The sequence below is a fragment of the Urocampus carinirostris genome, chromosome 18, assembly GCF_059441175.1.
Source record: "Urocampus carinirostris isolate Australia breed hairy pipefish chromosome 18, RoL_Ucar_1.0, whole genome shotgun sequence".
Lineage (NCBI taxonomy): Eukaryota > Metazoa > Chordata > Actinopteri > Syngnathiformes > Syngnathidae > Urocampus > Urocampus carinirostris.
The window spans coordinates 921,063-937,484 of NC_142366.1; the positions used below are offsets into that span (position 1 = coordinate 921,063).

Sequence of the window (16,422 nt, forward strand, 5' to 3'; positions counted from 1 at the left end):
GTTTGGGTTCTGACAGAAACACTACAGAAATACATCTACAGTGATGGTAAAAAAATACTAAAATATTACAAAAAACACTACTTCACTGATCGTATAATACAGGAATACAACTACAAAAATACTTCTACAGTATTAGTACAAAATACTACAAGGTAAATACTACAAAAATACATCTACAGTGATGGTAAATATTACAATAATACTATCACGAAAATAATACAATAACAGTTGCTACATTGATAGTATAATACAGAAATACCACTACAGAAATACTCCAAAATACATGTACAGTAATAGGACTAAATATTACTATGCAAATACTACAAAAATACTATTACAGTGACAATATAATACAGAAATACTACTACAGCGATGATTCACATTTCTACAATAATACTGCTCGGGAAATACTTCAAAAATACAACTACAGTGATACTATAACACATAAACAAAGTCAAAGTGTTTCAAAATTGTACAGATAATACAGATACTTTACCAATCTTTTACAAAAATGATTGATCAAAAATATACTTTCTAACATGAGGGAAAAAATGAGAAAATGTTCCTATTACTTCATAAAGTAGAATTTTATGGCAAGCTGAGTTCAAGTCTTGCACTTGCTTTTCAGGAGCATTGATGCTGATATCCTGGATGAGCACGGGATCTCTGGGAATGATGGTGGCCAGGTATCTGAAAGGAGTGGCTATAAATCATCATCTACGGGACAAAGATATATGGTTTCTGGTGTGTTTTTGGATACAATGTTGAATTGTTTTATGTTACTTTTCATTACAATGCATTGTTTTCTACCAATTATCATATTTATTGTCGCTGCCTTACGATCGTCTGGAATCTCGTTCGTAAGTTGAATTTGTTCGTAAGTTGGTTTCATTGCTATATTTTGTATGTTTAAGTATATTTAAGGTTTGCATAAGTAACCTGAATTACTTTGTCCTAAAAAAATAAACATTTCATAAAATAACATGGTATATAAAAAAAAATAAAGTTAAGTTTAACTTACTTTTGGAAGATGGGCTTCCAGAGGTCCTCCTCCATGGTAGAGAATGGACGAAAAAAAACGATCCAACCATTCTCCCAACCGCATCAAGTTTTCTTATTAATTTCAAAAGAAGCGCTAACCTGCTTATTGGGGGTATTAGGGGTTCAGTGTCTTACCCAAGGACACTTCGATATGTAACAGGGACGAGCCGGGATTTGAACTGGGATCCCTTGATCCCAAGACAAGCGCTTAACGTCCTGAGCTACTGCCGCCCTCTTTCTCTTATTCTCTATTCTTGTCTCTTTCTTTCATTATCTCTTTCTCCCTTTCTCTGTCTGTCTCTCTTTCTCTCTCTCTCTTTCTTTGTGTCTCTTTTTCTCAATTTTCGACTTTCTCTTTCTCTCTTTGTCTCCCTCGCTCTCTTTACTGCGTCTTTCTCTGTTCCCCTGGCTTTCTTTTCTTTATTTCTTTCTTTTTCTTTGTAGTTCCTTTTCACTCTCTTTTTCTTTGTCTTTCTTCTTGTGTCTCACTTTCTTTGTCTCTCTCTCTCTCTTTCTCTCTTATTCTGCTCTCTTTCCCTCTCTCTTTCTTTATTCCTCTCCCTTTCTCTATTCCTCTCTTTTTTCTCTATTCCTGTCTCTTTCTTCTCTATTCCTGTCTCTTTCTTTCATTATCTCTTTCTCCTTTTTTTCAATTTTCCGCTCCTCTCTCTCTGTCGCTCTCTCTGCCCCCCCCCTCTCTCTCTCCTTCTCAGATGCATTTAAAGAAATTAATTAATAAAGCTTTCATGGTACTTTTAAAGGAAAAAATTTTGTGCAATGTGAACTGGGACACTGGGATACGGATTTGGCTGTTTCACACATTTTTAGCGCAACAACTAATTATTATTTTCACAATCGATGAATTTGTTCAGAGTTTTTTTTGATTAATAGATGAGTTAAGTATATGTTTTTTTGTAATTTCCTTTATTCAAATATTTAAGTTTTGGACAGAAAGAAAAAGAGTTTGAAAAGCAACAGAATATTCTATAAAATAAACTATAAAATAAAGCTCAAGTTTTGATCAATTAAGTTGACAATAAAAAAAAATTACTAGCAAATATATGCTACACATCTGCAAATATGTAAGATACTCTTTTCCGACCACCTTATCCAAAGAATATATTATATTTCCACTTATCATACAAAACAGAAAGAACGAACAATACATTTAATTTTATTTAGAGCAAAAAATTTTATCCACAAAAAAATATAACACTGTGGAAACCCGTTTTTTGAAATGTTGTCACCAAATTTTTGGGGTCAAATATTTAAATATGATAGACATTCCCAATATGAAAATGTTATACAATATGCTTAAAAATATGCCCGTTATATAAAGTTAAACATGTCTATATTATTCATTTTATGTTCACTTTATTTATCTTATTTGATTATTTTCAGTTTTTTCTCTCTGTATATCAGCAGCATTTTCTGTTCCATTGAAAATTGTTTCATAATAAAACAGTCAAACACCACAAAGTTAAAACGTTCATGCCACTTTTGCTGGTGTTTGAAAAGTTCAATAATAAAGGATTTGGAAAAAATGTTCCCTACCAGACCAAAGCGGTATTATGACTTACAGCAACACAACAGAATTGTGTGCACTCGTATTTGCATTGATGTAACGTACTCAGTGGCTCATAGGTCACATGATACAGCCAATTGATGACCTGTTAAACTGCCAACGCTTTTAATAATCTGTTTTAACCAGCAGTCTCCAACATCTTTCAAGCTGAGAGCTATAGTACTTTAGGCTAGTGAAATGTGGGCCTAAAATAACAACTTATTTTGTACTACTTACTATGTTTTTTCTATGTCATTCATTACCAGTTTAATTATTGGAAGTAGAAAGAAGAGAGAAAAATGAACAAAAGAAAGCAAAGACAGAAAGAAAGAAAGACAATGAGCAAGAAAGAATGAAAGAAGGAGAAAAAAGAGAGAAAAAAGCAAGAAAGAAAGATAGAGTAAGAGCAAGAAAAGAGCAAAAGAAAGAGTGAAGGGGAGAGGGAAAAGGGTGAACAAGAGAGAGAGAGAGAAGAGGGGAATAGAGAAAGAAAAACAAGTAAATAAGAAAGAAAGACAAAAAAGGGAGAGAAAGAAAAAGAGAGTCAGAGGGAAAAACGAGAAAACGGAAGAGAATTAGGGCTAAATTGACTCAGTCTACCACTAAAAAAATGATTTGACTAGAAAATCACAATGACGCAGTGGTGCCAAGATAATTTAGATCAGGTCCACGGGCACCACAGCTGTCCTCAGGGGGCACCCAAATGCTTGCTGGCACAATGTTGGAGTCCACTGTCCAAGACAATTCTGCAAGAATGGAAATAAATGGCTGCCCTATAGTTCTATTGGTTTGGATAATATGCAAAAATCTTTCAATCTATCTATCCATCTATCTATCTATCTATCCATCTATCTAGCATCAGGCCCGGCAAGGATTTTAATGCGGGCTGCAATACAACGTCAAGAGAAAGCACAAGAGAAAAACAAGCTCTATCTATCTATCTATCTCTCTCTCTCTCTCTCTCTCTCTCTCTCTCTCTCTCTCTCTCTCTCTCTCTCTCTCTCTCTCTCTCTCTCTCTCTCTCTCTCTCTTCTCTATCTATCTATCTATCTATCTATCTATCTATCTATCTATCTATCTATCTATCTATCTATCTATCTATCTAGCTAGCTAGCTAGCTAGCAAGCATCAGGCCCGGCAAGGATTTTAATGCAGGCTATAGAACGTCGAGAGAAAGCACAAGAGAAAAACAAGCTGCAGTTTTAAATATGTCCACTTAATGTCGCCAATGCCAGGCGCCACTCGGAAAGCAACCGAAGTTGGAATGCTTTCCCTTCCTCTCTCTCTCTCTCTCTCTCTCTCTCTCTCTCTCTCTCTCTCTCTCTCTCTCTCTCTCTCTCTCTCTCTCTCTCTCTCTCTCTCTTTCTCTCTCTCTCTCTCTTTCTTTTCTTCTCTTTATTTAACTTTTTATTCCCCCCGACTTTTCACTCTCCTTTACACCTCTTCTGTGTCTCCCTTGTTCTCTCTCTCTCTCTCTCTCTCTCTCTTCTCTCTCTTTTTCGCTCTCACTCTTCCCTTCTCTCCCGTCCTTTCTCTCTTTTTTACCCTTACTCTCTTTCTTTCTCTCCTTTTCTTAAATCTACTTATCCGGACCCTTTTTGATTTTTTTTAGCATGTGGCCAATAGCTAAAATGAGCTTGACACCCCTGCCCTCATCCAAGCCTAACCCTCAAACTCTAACCCAGTAGCCCTAACCCTAACCTTAATTCCTAACCCATTCCTCTAACCCAGGGTTGGGCAACCTTTTGGAGTTGAGAGCCGCTTTGAGCTAAAACTTGGTCGAGGGGCCCATCCTGGTGACCGATCCTATCTTTTAATTTATGAATAAATATACATGCAGACATTTAAATCTTCAACGTATCGACATTTTTTAAATTGATTCATTTGATCAAATTGGTGGTGCAATGCTTGCAATCAACGCAAAAATAATAAATTAGTTTCCTGTTTAAAGCATTAATTTTCATATTTAGTTTTGGAGTATTACTGTGGTTGTATTTTCAAAGTATTTTTGTTATATTTCTGGTGTCAGGTTGTTGTAGTATTTCCGTTGTATTTTTTTAGTATTTCCATAGTCGAATCATGTAGCATAGTTGTTAGTATTATTGTAGTGTTACTGTATTTTTTCAGTTTCAGATTCTGTTTTAGTAGTATTTCTGCACTAGTATTTTTTTAGTTTTCCCATAGTAATATTTTTTCTTTAGTGATGTAGTTTTCTTTCCATAATCAAATTTTGTTGTATATTTTTGTAGTAATACTGTAGTTTTTCATGTTTTTGTATATTAGTATTTCTTCTGCACTAGTATTTTTTTAGTATTCTCATAGTAGTATTTCTGTAGTATTACTGTTGTTTATTTTTGTTTCAGTAGTAGTATAAAACCAAATTCAACCCAGTTTTTCTGCACTTATAGTCTTGAGTATTCCCATAGTAGTATTTCTTTAGTATTTATGTGGTATTTTTGTAGTGTTTCGATAGTTTATTTTGTAATGTATTTTTATAGTATTACCGTAGTAGTTTTGTTTTGTTTTGTTTTAGTATATTAGTAGCATTTCTGCTTTAGTATTGTGTGGTATTCCCATTGTAGAATTTCTGTAGTATTGGTGTCGTTTTGTTTTTGTAGTATTTCCATAGTTTTTGTAGTACATCTGAAGCAATTTTGTCAAAAATATTTTTCCAAAATGTGTCCATCTCAAAAATGAAATGACTCCATTGTCATTGTTGGTTCCATTGCAACTGGCTGGCAATCAGTTGAGGGTGTCCCATGCCCACTGCCCAAAGACACTTGGGATGTGCTACAGCACCCCCGCAACCCCGTTCATGGTAAGCGGGGACAATGGATGAATGGATGTCTTGTTAATTTTTCCAGCTGTGTCCCTCATCACAGCAAACAGTATTTTGTTAATCTTCGTTCAGATGTGCCACCTCTTGACGGTTCAATCTGTCCTTTAGAGAATCCATTCACTTTCAAAAAATGTCTTTTCTTTTTAGTGGACATTAGAATCCTGCCAAATCAATCATGCTTACATAATATTGGGACATATTGGTAAATCAGCTGGACTATTCAATAGCCTAAATTTTTGCTCTAAGTTAAATGAACATGTAGAAATTATCTTAGCTTAATCATTTTTATCCATTCATTCCATCAAATTCTCATGATCTGTCTCAAGATCAATTAATCTGCTATTTTTAAATTCATATGATCTTTCTCAGGATCGAATAATCTGTTCCTCATTGTCTTTTGAAAAAACGCTCTCTCCATAGGATAGGCAAATTAATTTTTGATTTAACCAAACTATAAATCAACATTTGTTACATATTTGTTAATCGTTTGTCAAAACTTTTCTTTCACTTGAATGTTCAAACCACGCACGTTCTCACAGGGAGGGGGGACAACCAATCCTAAACTCATGGCCTCATTACCCTGTCACGGACGTGCTAAACACTTAACCTCCGTGCCGTCTGCATGTTCAAACAAGTTAAATTCTAAACTATCACACTGCCTAAACATCAAAAATATCAGAAAATGCCAAATTGAAACTTTTTAAGGGTAATTTCCTCTCACTATAATCATAAGCAACTATGTTTTCTCATTTATTCAATATAGAATGACGCACACTTGTCACTAATGAATTGCCTTATCGACTCGCATTTCACTATTATTACTCTTGTGCTTTTTTGAAAAAGAATGCCTTGGAATTTACGACAGGTCATCTTTTGTTTAGCCATCTTTTTGTCAAATAGAGGTTTTGCTTTTACCTCTGAAGAGATGGGGCCGAGCCTATCATAAGTTTGGCAAATTTTATTCATCAATTTTTATATTAATATTGTGGTGCGAAACGAGTTTAAGTACAAATACCTGCTGCCTCTAGGTCAGCCTGGTCCCATTGGGAATCGTCTCTGGGCGGGCGGCCGAAGCTGGAGTTCGTGACCCGCTTCCCCAACGCTGACGTCAGATTCTGTGGCGTCCTTGGTCCCGTGATGGTCGTCCGTCTAAATGTGATTCCCGGGTTTCGGCACCGGGAAATGTGGGATCTAAGGAGCAGACCACTGACGTGTGGGAGAGCTTTAAGTTGGCTAATGGTAGAAGGAATATCAGGCAAAGACTTGTTAAGTTTTTAACCAGCTGCAGTGGGGAGAGTGGGGGGATGACAAGCAACTGGCTCGTTCTAGGCTCAACGTCCACACTGAATCTCACCCACTGTGACCCCACGAAACAGCAAATAGCTCGTCATGGAAAAGTACTGGTATGGTTAGACAAAGACAGCAAGGACCACACTCGTCATGGAAAAGTACTAGCATGGTTAGACAAAGACAGCAAGGACCACCCCCAGAGCAATTACATGGTTGTGCAATGAATGGTATCTGTTTGTGCAAGATTAAGAAACGGTTAGAAGGAACGTTAACTGATTAGAAAGATACACTATGAGTAAATACTTTTAAGCTTACTTTACAAGTATATTAATATTATTTCTGCAGTAGTGTTTTTTAGTATTCCCATAGTAGGATTTCTGTCGTATTTTCGAAGTAATTCCATTGTACATTTTTTGTCGTATATCTGGAGTATATATATATATATATATATATTATATATATATATATATATATATATATATTGTCATTTTATCTTGACTATTTTGGTTTGATGGTTTGGCTAGATAAAAAAGCCGTAGTTTTCCACCACTTTGCGAACTCTAATCAATTCGCCCTAACCCTTACCCACTAACCTTAACCCCTAACCCTGTCTTTAAAAATAGTAAAAATGATATTTTTGAATTTCCAGGTCCATTTTTCAGTGATGGGGTTAACAATAGCGGGAACAGTGACTGCCTTCCCTCTTCCGTTCATATACTACAAAAACTGGTCCCAGGTCAGTTCATGGTTCTCTATTTTTGTAGTCATTTTGTTACAGTGTTTTTACAATATAAGTATTTTTGTAGTATTCTGTATTCTTGCACTATATCTGTTGTATTTTGTAGTATTTCAATAGTAAAATTATTGTTGTATATTTGTAGTACTTCTGTAGTACTTTTGTAGTACAGTATTACTGTCTTTTTATATATGTGTAGTATTTTTGAAATATGTCTGTAATATTACAGTATTTTTATTATTTTAGTATTTTTGTAGTATTACTGAGGTATTACTGTCGTATCATTCTTTAGTATTTTTGTACTCTTTTTCTTGTATTTTTTAGTATTTCCATAGTAGAATTTCTGTAGTATTGGTGTCGTTTTTTGTTGTTGTATATCCTTAGTATTTCTATAGTATTTTTGTAATATATTATTACTATAGTTTTATTTTTACAGTTATTTTGTAATATTTCCTCAGTAGTTTTTGTAATATTTCCATAGTTGTATTTTTCTAGTATTACAGTAGTATTTTTGTTGGATTTTGATAGTGAGATTTTAGTGAGATTATCCGTCAAAGATGGGGGTCGGTATTTAATGTTGTCCGTGTTTAGGAGAGTGAACTCACTTCTATTCTGTAGTATATGAATAACCTATATTTTACGTTGACAACATCTGTGTATTATTTGTTATTGCAACATGGATTGCAGCCTGGTAATCCTGGAGGGGGGATTACCTCATGTGCAGTCCCTTCTCAAGGTTTCTTCATTTTCCTCATGTTGCGGTTTTTGAGTTTTTCCTTGCCTTCATGTAGGTTGTAGATCAGGGGATGGTGTAATAATTGTCTTTGGTTTGCAATAATCTGTGGTCTGTGCAGCCCTTTGAGACTCTTTGTGATTAAGGGCTATACAAATAAACATGACTTGACTTGACTTGACTTGACTTGAAAAGTCTTTCTGAAAAAACATGCCAGGTCAGTAAAACCCAAAAAGGGGAGTCTACCTTTTTTGGAGGATTTTCTTCCACATATAGGCCAACCCTTCTAACTGTCTGCAAGACATTGTGTTAAAATGTAATGTTGTTCCTGCCCGAAAGAGGGAAATGTCTTTCTGTATTTTTTTGACATTTACACCTCTAGAGTGTCCCACCTGATTGCCTTTAAACAATTGTGAGCCTGGCCAAACATGTTATAGTCTGGAAGATTAGAACTTCTTTCTAGGAAAGCTGGTGAGTCAGCTATTTTTTTCACTACTAGGGTAACCTACATGTAGGGTAATCTAGATGGTGTTGATATTTATTGTAGTTCTGTACTAAGAGAGTGTAATGTCTTTCTGGGGACAGAGGTGAGTCAGCAAAATTGAAAATGCCAAGTTGGCTTTATCGGCCAGTTTTTTTTTTTTTTTTTGCATTTTTAACATCTTGGGTAACTGACTCTCTATAAAATATTGTGTTGGTAATGATTGTTCTTTGGATCTTGGAGAGTGGAATGTCTTTTGGGAAAACAAACCAATAATAGCAAATCTATCTATCTATCGGCTTTGTAAGTTTTTTAAGGCAATATTTCACATCTGGGCCAACCTACCCAACTGCTTCTAAATGGCAGTGCTGATATTAAATGTAGTTCTAGTGTGGAGGAGGGGAATATGCTTCTGGGAAAATCTTCAACAAAAGCGAAATATTTGAGTCGGTTTTGGGGAATTTTTGATTATATGTCGTTCTGATCTGGGAGAGTGGGATGTCTTTCTGGGAAAATAATTCGGGGTAAAAAAAGAAAAGAAACTTGCTTAGTCCGCTTTTAAAAAAAAAACATTTTTTCATATCTTGGGTAATCTACCTGACTGCATTGGGTGTTGGTATTCTATGCTGTTCTCCTAGAAGTGTAGAACGTCTTTCCAGGAAAGAAAATGTTAAGCCAACTAAACCAAATGTGTTGGGTCAGTTTTGGGGCATTTTTCACATCTAGAGTAACCCCACTGCCGAAAAAAAGATTGGTTTTCTGACTTTGGAGAGTGGAATCTCTTTTTGGGACAATATTCTGAGTCAACAAAACAAAAAGTGCTGAGTCAGCTTTGTTATCAGCCTTTTTCACAATGAGGGTAACCTACTCGAATGCCAGGACTAGAACAGAAACAGGACCCACTCGCGTAACGTTACCACAAGTTTTATTGAAGGAAGAGAAAGGTTTGCGCTCAGGATCCGGCGATTGCTGGACGTGGAAAGCAGGTCGCTCTGAACACGGAAGTGGGACTTCCGTAACGAGCGATGGCGGTGTCGGGAATGGAAAAAACGGGTCAGTAGTAGTAGTAAGGATAGAAGAGCAAAAACGTGGTCGAAAGCCAAGAGAGGGAAGTAGACGTGGTCAAGATAAAAAACGGATCGTTATTCGGGACGGGAGAACCTAGTCTTGACAAATGCTAAAAAAGCTGACTCATCCACTCTGATGATTTCAATGATTTAGCATTTTGTCCCAAAAAAGACATTCCACTCTTCCAGGACAGAACAACATTAAATATCAACACGCTCTACTCTAGGCTGTCAAGTAGGTTAGCTGCGATGTAAGATTTCCACTCTTAGGTCAGAACAACATGCATTTTACGTGCAAGATGTGAAAAGTGCCCCCAAAACAGCTCAGATCCATTGGTTTTGTTGACTTGGCATTTTATTCCTGAAAAGACATTCCACTTTTCCAGACCAGAAGGACATTTAATATCAACACTACATTTTACTGTCACAATCACCCAGATCTGGAACACCTGTGCTCAGGATTTGGCGCGAACAGCCAGGACAGCTGATTGGCGCACCCTGTCCATTTAAATCCTCAGCTTCCGGAAACAAGCTGTCTGATTGGACTATGCTACCTTTTGCCGTCTGCTCAGAAAGCCCGTACCTCCGACTCTTTGCCTGCCTCCTGTTTTCTTCTGCTTGATCTCCGTTGCCCACCCGTTTCCAAATTTGCCTACGACCTGCCCTGCCTGTCTGACTCCTGATCACTCTTACGAACACGACGACGTCCTTCTTCTCCAGCCCCGACCAACAACACGACGATTACGCCTGTCCACGACCATTCCCGCCAAGCCTTCACCCGCCTGTCAAGCCTCGTCAATCCGCCAAACAACGGATCGAAGAATCACGCCTTGTCATTCCTTCCTTCCAATAAAAACCAAGAAACGAGTGCAAGTGATCTCAGTTTTCCTTCCGTCCCGCCTGACATTTACAGGCATTCGATGTCACAGTTGCCATGGCGCCCGATGGGCCACGCCCGTGTGGCACCAGCTGCAGCTTGTTGACAGATTGGCTCCCTGTCAGTATTTAAACTCTGTCCTGTCAGTCTAACCCTTTTGTCGGTCCGTCTGCAAATCTGTTTTTACACGGCAAGCCCTTTTTCTGCCTGTTCCGTTTTTTTGCTCCTATTTGTCTCCCGCTACAATTTGTTTTGATTACTTGACTGCCTGTAAAATATTGTGTTGCTGGTCAGCTTAATTCTGGCATGGAAGAGTAGGAAAAATACTAAGTCAACGAAACCAAAGTTGCTAAGCAAGCCTTTTTAGCATTTTTCACATTTAGGATAATTTACTTGTCTTGTCTTGCCTGTGGAAGACAGTGTTGATGTCCAATGTTGTTCTAGCCTTGAAGAGTTTAATGTCTTTCCAGGTAAAAATGGTAAGTCAACCAAACCAAAGGATTTGAGCCCTTTTGGTGGCATTTTCCACATCTAGGTAACTTACCTCCTTGCATGTAAAAATTCGTTTTGATATTAGGTATTTTTCTGACCTAGGAGAATGGAATGTCTTTCTGGTAAAAATGCTGAGTCAACAAAATAAAAGTTGCTGAGTCAGCTTTTTTCACATCTTTTTTCCATCGTTTGTCTTTATTTCCTTTTTTTCTTTATTTTTTAATTTTTTAATGTATATTTCTAAATAATTTTCTGTTCTTTAATTTTTTTCTCATTTGTTTATTTAGTTTTTTCCCCCTTTTCTATATTTTTCTTCCTCATATTATCTTTTGTTTCTTTTCTTAGTTTTTTCTCTTTGGTTTTCTTTTTTTTCATTTTCATTCTTTTTTTGATCTGGTTTTATTATATCCTCTTGCATTCTTTTATTCATTTTCCCTTTTTTCCCCTTCATTTTTTTCTTTCTTTCTTTCTTTCTTTTCATTTTGTTTCTTTTCTTTTTCTTTTCTCTTTCTCATCTTTTTAAATTTTCCCTTTTTCTTTTCTTTTTCCTTATATTTTAGATTTGCTTTTATTCTATATTTCCCATTTTCCCTGTCTTTTCTTTCCATATTTCCATCTTTTCTTTCTGTTTTCCTGTCTTTTTCTTTCTTTCTTTCTTTCTTTCTTTCTTTCTTTCTTTCTTTCTTTATTTATTTCTTTTTTTCTTTCTTTCTCTCATTTTTTAATTATATTTCTTTTATTTTGTATTAATATTTTCTTTACTTTTCTGTTCTGATTTTCTTTTTTCTATTGTTTCCTTTTTTCCTTGTCTTCAATATTCTTCCTTTAATTAATTTCTTTCTTTATTTATTTTACTTTTTAACCAGCTTGTTCTTCTTTATCTTTTTCTCTTGCAAAAGGCTTGGAAAAAAATGAAAAAATTACTTTCCGTTTAAAACGCCTTATTTTGAGGCAAATTAATTATTCACATTTTTTTGTAAAAGCAATACTTTTCACGGATAAAACTGATTTTCTAAAATTCTAACCCAATCTTACAGTATATAGAGGTTTCTCCAACGTGGTGCCCGCAGGCTTTCACTAAAACCTATTTTTCTTATACGTGCAGGGATCTCATCCATTCCTTGGATGCCTGGTTGTGATATTGTGTTTTCTCCAGATGAACCTTGCTTGGTTTCGTTGTGGACCACAAAATGACTTGTGAGTACCATTGCACATACAGTGCCTTGCAAAAACAAGCCGTCCCTAACCTCCCCCTGTAAAAGCGTTTGGTCTGTTGCAGAACACAATGCACGATTCCATAGATATCAATGACAAGAAATTAAATTAAATTAAACTGTCTCTCTCTTTGTTTTTTATTTATCTTCCTCCTTATTCAGAGGTGTCAAACATGCGCCCCGTGAAGGATTTAATTTTGGCCGGCGAGAACTGTTAAGAGAAGCACTACTGTAGAGTTTGACTTTGCAGTTTCAAATATGTACGCTAAATGCCGCCAAACCCAGGCGGCAATCACAAAGCAACTGGAGCTGTATTCCTTTCTCGCTCTCTCTTTCTCTCACTTTCTCTCTTTCTTCCTCTCTCTATTTCTCTTTTGAACTCTCTCCTTTACTCCTTTTTCTCTTTCTCTCCCACTCTGTCTCTATTTCCTCTCTTTTTCTTTTTTCTCTCTTATTCATTCTCCCTCTTTCTCACACTTTCTCTCTTTTTTACTCTCTCTATTTTGTTCTCTCTCTTTTCATGTCTTTCTCTATTCCTCTTTTTTTCTTTTTCTCTCCCTTTCTGTCTCTATTTTCTCTCTTTCTCTCTCTCTTTCTCTCTCTCTCTCTCTTGCTCCTTTCTTTTTCTCTGTCTTTCTTTGTCAGTATCTCTTTCTCCCACTCTGTATCTCCCCCTCCTTTTTCTTTCTCTCTCTCTCTCTCTCTCTCTCTCTCTCTCTCTCTCTCTCTCTCTCTCTCTCTCTCTCTCTCTCTCTCTCTCTCTCTCTCTCTCTCTCTCTCTCTCTCTCTCTTCTTCACTGTCTTTTTCTCCTCTTTGTCTTCATGGCTCTTTGTTCCTCTTTGTTTATCTCTCTCTGTTCCACACTCTTTTTCCTTCTGTCTTCTGTTTTCATCTCCGTTTCTTTCTTTCTTTCTCTTTCTTTCTTTCTTTCTTTTTTTTGTTCTTCTTCTTCTTCCTCTCTCTCTCTCTCTCTCTCTCTCTCTCTCTCTCTCTCTCTCTCTCTCTCTCTTTGTCTCTCTGTCTTTTTCTTTGTTTTTCTCCCCTTCTTTTTCCACCAGAACACATGGTAGACCCAAATGCGCAATGTTTCACAACAATCCTGCGATCGCTGGGCAGGAGGAGCAGGGAACTCCTACGATCAAAGCGTGGTCGGAAGGCGGGAACAAGTTGAGTAGCCGGGATGGGCGATTGTAGCATAGTCGATGGGCAAAAAGGAGTTCAGATTGGAGTGTGCTCGATGATCAGAAAAAGGTCAGGGAGCCGGAGACGATTGGGAAGCCAGGGGCAGACAAGCAGGATACAGGTAAGGACGGGACAGACGGGAGCCAGAGTCAAATAGTGCTTGCCTTGCGTGTGCGGAGGTCTGCTGACAAGGAGTGAATGGAGTACTGAGTTTAAATAGGAGGGGAAACAATCAGGCAACGAGCAGCAGCTGGCGCCCAATGAGCAGGCACAGGTGAGGGCAATGGGTAATCATGACAGTATGACAACATTTCTCATCAACATCCAGGGACGTGGCAGGAGCTTGACCAGGAAGAGGCTGACCGGACAAGCGGGCGTCCCTCGGATAGCAGGCGGATTAAGGTGTGACTGGTAGAACTCTCTGTTGAGGGTACGGTCCACACTCTGTCTGGTAGGGTTCCAGAACCTCTCCTCTGGACTGTAACCCTCCTAATCCACCAGATATTTGAGCCCCCGACCCCTCCGCCTAGAGCGGAGGAGGTGTCGTACGGTGTAGACGGGATCCCTGTCCAGCAGGCGAGGGGCAGGAGGCGGAGGTGCCTCTGGTGCCAGCGGACTCTGGCGGACCGGCTTGATACGTGAGATGTGGACCCTCATGGTGCTGGGCAGGTGAAGCCGAACTGCCGATGTGTTGATAACTCTTTCCAAAGTGAACGGAGCCAGGAACCGGGGAGCCAGCTGTCGGGATTCCACCCGGAGAGGAAGGTCCTTGGTGGACAGCCAAACCTTTTGGCCCACCTGGTAGACAGGAGCGCGCGTCCTCCGGCGATTGGCCTTGACGGAGTACGTGCCGACAGGCGTGCCCAGGTGTGATGGCAGCAACGGGTGTTGGCGAGGGCCGAAGGACAAAAGGCCGCACTGGACGGGGGACATGCCGGTGGACGAGCTAACCAGCGAGTTATGGGCATACTCCACCCACACTGGTTGTCGAGCCCAAGAAAGGTGTTCCCGGGAGGCCATGCAGCGTAGAGCCGCCTCCAGTTTGCTCGGATTGGCCGTTCGACTGGGGGTGAAACCCCGGGGAGAGACTTACCGAGGCCCCCAGAAGACGACAGAAATCCTCCCAAAACCCGGAGGAGAACTGGGGCCCCGGTCAGAAACAATGCCCCTCGGAATGCCATGGAGTCTGAAGACATAGAGCTGGACTGCCTATGCGGTTTCCTTGGCTGATTGAAATATTTATTCTGGGAGCAGGTCTGGCAGGCCTGGATGTATCCCGGGTGTCCTTCACCAGGGAGGGCCAGCAGAAGCGTCGAGAAAGGAGACTGCTTGTATGAGCAGCCCCCGGGTGTGGGCCAGGCGGGAGTCATGCCCCGATTGGAGAACCTCCGATGGGAGATCCTCCGGAACAAACAGATTACCGTCGGGGCAGGTGCTGGGACCCGGTTGGTCTCAGAGCGCCCTCCTCACCTGGTCCTTGATGTCCCAGGTAAGCGCAGCCACCACACGAGAAGCTGGAAGGATGGAGGCTGGGCAATGGGAATGACTGCCCTTCTTTTGTAATTGGCCGGAGAGGGCATCAGGTTTGACATTGCGGGATCCCGGGCGCTAGGAGAGGGTAAAGTTAAACCGAGCGAAAAATAGGGACCAGTGAGACTGTCTGGGGTTCAGGCACTGCATTGGAGATTCTTACTATCTGTTCAAACCAGGAATGGTACCGACACCCCCTTCAGCCAGTGTCGCCATTCCTCCAGGACGAGTTTTACGGCCAGTAGCTCCCAATCCCCCATGTCATTATTGCACTCCGCAGGTGAGAGATGGAGTGAGAAAAAAGCGCAGGGATAAATCTTGTGGTCCTCGGTTGACCTCATGGAAAGGACATCTCCAACTCCCACATCCGAGGCATTCACTTCTACAATGAGCTGGCGGTCGGGGTCAAGTACCTGGAGAATGGGTGCAGAGGAATAGTGGGCCTTGAGGGCGGTGAAGGCGTCATTGGCTGCCGGTGACCATCGGAACGGCTCTTTGGGGCTAGTGAGGGCCATGAGATGGGCAGCCACCGAGCTGTTGTTCCGGATGAACCGGCGGTAGAAATTGGCGAATCCGAGGAACTGCTGGAGCTTCTCTCGGCAGTCGGGGACAGGCCAGGAGGTGACTGCAGACACCTTGGCAGGGTCCATCTGGATGCTACCCTCAGCCACGATATACCCCAGGAAGGACACAGTCTTGCGTGAAACTCACACTTCTTAGCCTTAACGAAGAGTGAGTTCTCCAGGAGGCGGTGAAGAACAAGTTGGACGTGCTGCGCATGTTCCTCCAGGGACTTGGAAAAAATGAGGATGTCATCGGGGTAAACAAAAACAAACCGGTTCAACATATCACGCAGCATGTCGTTAATGTCCCTGGAAGACGGCAGGTGCGTTGGTGAGGCAAAAGGGCATGACCAGGTATTCATAGTGCCCTGTAGGGGTGTTGAACGCCATCTTCCACTCGTTGCCTTCCCAGATTCGCACCAGATGGTAAGCGTTGCGAAGATCCAGCTTGGTGAAGACTGTGGCCCCCTGGAGCAGCTCAAAGACGGAGCAGAGCAGTGGTAGAGGGTAGCGATTCTTCATCGGGATGTCGTTCAGGCCCCAGTTGTCGATGCAGGTGGGGGGGAGACACTCTCTCTCTCTCTCTCTCTCTTTCTTTATTTCACTTCTTTTCCTCTGACTTTCTTTCCCTCTGACTTTCTCTCTTTCCCTTTGACATTCTTTCTTTTTTCCTTTTTTTCTTTTTCTTTCTATTTTTATTTCTCTTTTATCTCTTACTCTTTTTCTCTCCCTTGATTTTTATACTTTTCAATAAAGTATATACATTTTTTGCTACTAATGAGTGCAAAGTTACTTAAAAACTTACATAAAGT

General features: G+C 39.8%; 1 protein-coding gene across 1 annotated transcript in view; it reads left to right on the forward strand.

Annotated features, from left to right (window-relative positions):
• LOC148347973 (ferric reductase 1-like) overlaps positions 1–16,422 on the forward strand; it is a 46,762-nt gene that overhangs the window by 21,247 nt on the left and 9,093 nt on the right. Inside the window, exons 8-10 of the mRNA XM_088322846.1 lie at positions 629–744; positions 7,384–7,470; positions 12,226–12,317. Coding sequence (XP_088178972.1) covers positions 629–744; positions 7,384–7,470; positions 12,226–12,317 — 295 coding nt within the window. The remainder of the gene's footprint in view (positions 1–628; positions 745–7,383; positions 7,471–12,225; positions 12,318–16,422) is intronic.